The sequence below is a fragment of the Palaemon carinicauda genome, chromosome 6, assembly GCF_036898095.1.
Source record: "Palaemon carinicauda isolate YSFRI2023 chromosome 6, ASM3689809v2, whole genome shotgun sequence".
Classification (NCBI taxonomy): domain Eukaryota; kingdom Metazoa; phylum Arthropoda; class Malacostraca; order Decapoda; family Palaemonidae; genus Palaemon; species Palaemon carinicauda.
In genome coordinates this window covers 23,038,121-23,040,620 of record NC_090730.1, presented here as the reverse complement: position 1 = coordinate 23,040,620, position 2,500 = coordinate 23,038,121, and the positions used below count along the sequence as shown (strand labels likewise).

The 2,500-nt window shown below is 33.7% G+C and overlaps 1 protein-coding gene across 1 annotated transcript in view; it reads left to right on the top strand.

The window, feature by feature from the left end:
* Positions 1 to 2,500, top strand: part of LOC137642908 (ankyrin homolog) — a 53,507-nt gene that overhangs the window by 1,756 nt on the left and 49,251 nt on the right. Inside the window, exons 3-4 of the mRNA XM_068375772.1 lie at positions 306 to 404; positions 988 to 1,089. Coding sequence (XP_068231873.1) covers positions 306 to 404; positions 988 to 1,089 — 201 coding nt within the window. The remainder of the gene's footprint in view (positions 1 to 305; positions 405 to 987; positions 1,090 to 2,500) is intronic.

Genomic DNA, 2,500 nt, shown 5'->3' with positions numbered 1-2,500 from the left:
AAACTAATTCTAACCAATCAGCTACTAGGAAACTTTTCCGAACTAAAAGGGCATCCCTGTGAGTCGGTGTAAATTTGCCTCATTAAACAAAAATGGAGTATAGTGTTGATAATCCTATGGAATTTGACTGATGTGAATATAAACGAAATTGCAATTTCTATGGAATCTTTAAAGAATATACAAATTTCCCTATTGGAGCCCTTGGGCTTTTAGCATCTAGCTTTTCCAACTAGGGTTGTAGGTTGGCTAGTAATAATAATAATAATAATAATAATAATAATAATAAATTGTCCTTTCCTCTACAGGCGAAACAGCAGTGTACGTTGCAGCTAAAAAGGGTTCGTTCGCTATTTTGAAATTATTACTGGATAATGAGGCCAATCCTAATGTTCCAGCATCAGAAGGTGAAATTCGAAATTATACTTTGTTTCATGAACCGAAATCAACTGTAGTTAGTCCTCTTTAGACTCAAGTGTACTCTAAGGCATACTCTGTTTCTTTCTTTCCTTTTCTCACTGGGCTATTTTCCCTGTTGAAAACCTTCGACTTATAACATCTTGCTTTTTCAACTAAGGTTGTTGCTAAGTTGTTAATAATAATAATAATAATAATAATAATAATAATAATAATAATAATGAAAATTAAAAAAGTATTTGGGAATTTTTCTAAACGGCAGAGGGCTGGAATGTTGAAGGAAGACATGCATTTTGTGTGCTATTTTGCTACCATAAAGTACCGTTCACGCAACAACCCCTCAAGGAATATATTACTACATCTGATTAACAATGATCACATAGAGCATAAAAATGTGAATTGATCATCGATGTCAAATGTTGTCTGGATGTTAGTTCAAGAAATAATTTCAGTTCTTACGAATTAAAAAAAAAACGTGAAATAAAAATAAACATTACAATGAAAATTAAAACATTACATAATCTATAAAAATGAATGAATAATGTATTTAAATCTTCTTGGTTGCAAACACAGGTTACACAGCTCTACTTCAGGCAACCTGGCACCGATCTCTACGGATGGTAAACGCGTTGTTGACAAAAGGAGCTAACCCAAATTATCAGACACCAAACAGCCGTAAGTACCTCATTGTGTTTTATATTTCCAGCATTATACGAGTGCCAGCGATGGAGAGAGAAAAAAAAACACAGGCCAAGTCTTTGATCTTTTAGAAAAATAAAGAATAAAATACCAGACTAATGTTCACTGCGTGATTACATTTCCTGGTATCATTGAACAATATTCCGACACAATTATGCTTTTTCCTTGTATTTATAATATTCCAAGACACTGATAGGACCGAGGGTGTGGACACCCAAGTACCTAGACTGAACCGAGAGCGAAGAGAGAGTGGATCAACCCTTAAAGTTTATTACATTTTATTCTTGCGTTTTAAGGTTTGTTCGTTACTTGCTATCATACTAGTCATTGTATATATGCCAGTGAAGAGGTAACACCGATTGGAAGGGATATATACAATAGTATTTTTCACGATACTTCATATCCATTAGTGTTAGGACAATTGCGTACTGGACATTTGCGTCCCAGACAGTTGTCCCGGACAATTGCGTCCCCGGACTTTTTCGTCCCGGAAATTTGCGTACCTGTACTTGTTTTTAGTGACCAGGTAATATTTGTTGAGAGATACGAAAGTAACTCTGTCTCTTTGTATGTCTGTATGCATGGATATATGTATGTAAGTATGTATGTATGTATGCATGTTATCGCTCGATTACAGAACTACTAATTGCTGTAAATAAGATATATGGCATAAAACCACTGAGGTACAGAACTTAGAATTACTGTACTTATCTATGATTTTACTTTTGTATTTACGTAGACCTTTGGAAAGCAATTCCTGGTTTCTCTTGAAGCTGAAGAGACTTTTTTATTCACGGCAGTTCAACCTCAGTTGTCGGAGTGGGCATAGGATTCAACCAACTTTCTCAATTTCATCGTGGAATGTTCATGACCGAATAGCTGATGACTTGCCGAGGTCCAATAATAGTTTAGAAGGGTGGCATAACACAATTCAGAATTCTATAACATGTCATCACCCCTCCATTTGGAAACTAATTGACGCCCTAATGAAAGAAGAAGCTGTGGCGGAGAAAAAGGAAAGTAGACTATCTTTCTTACGAGACGTTGCTCATAACATGCATACCTTTTAGGTATGAACTTAAAAGTAGCCATCGTAAGTCATTATTAAAAAAATATAACCTAAACTTTTTAGACATATAGAAAATTTATAATGTATACATATATATAAAAATTTTCCATTTTATAAAGTTTTTATAAGATAATAAAACGTGCAAATGAAATATTGATGTTTATATATATGTTCTTTCGTGTCCAGTATGGCTAAAGTATGAATTAAGAATCTAAATTATTTGATTCTATTAAAACACATGCATATTCAGGGTGGATAAAGGTATAAATAAAATTACTGTGTAAAAGTATAGAGTAAAGGTAAAGATGAAAAGCTTTA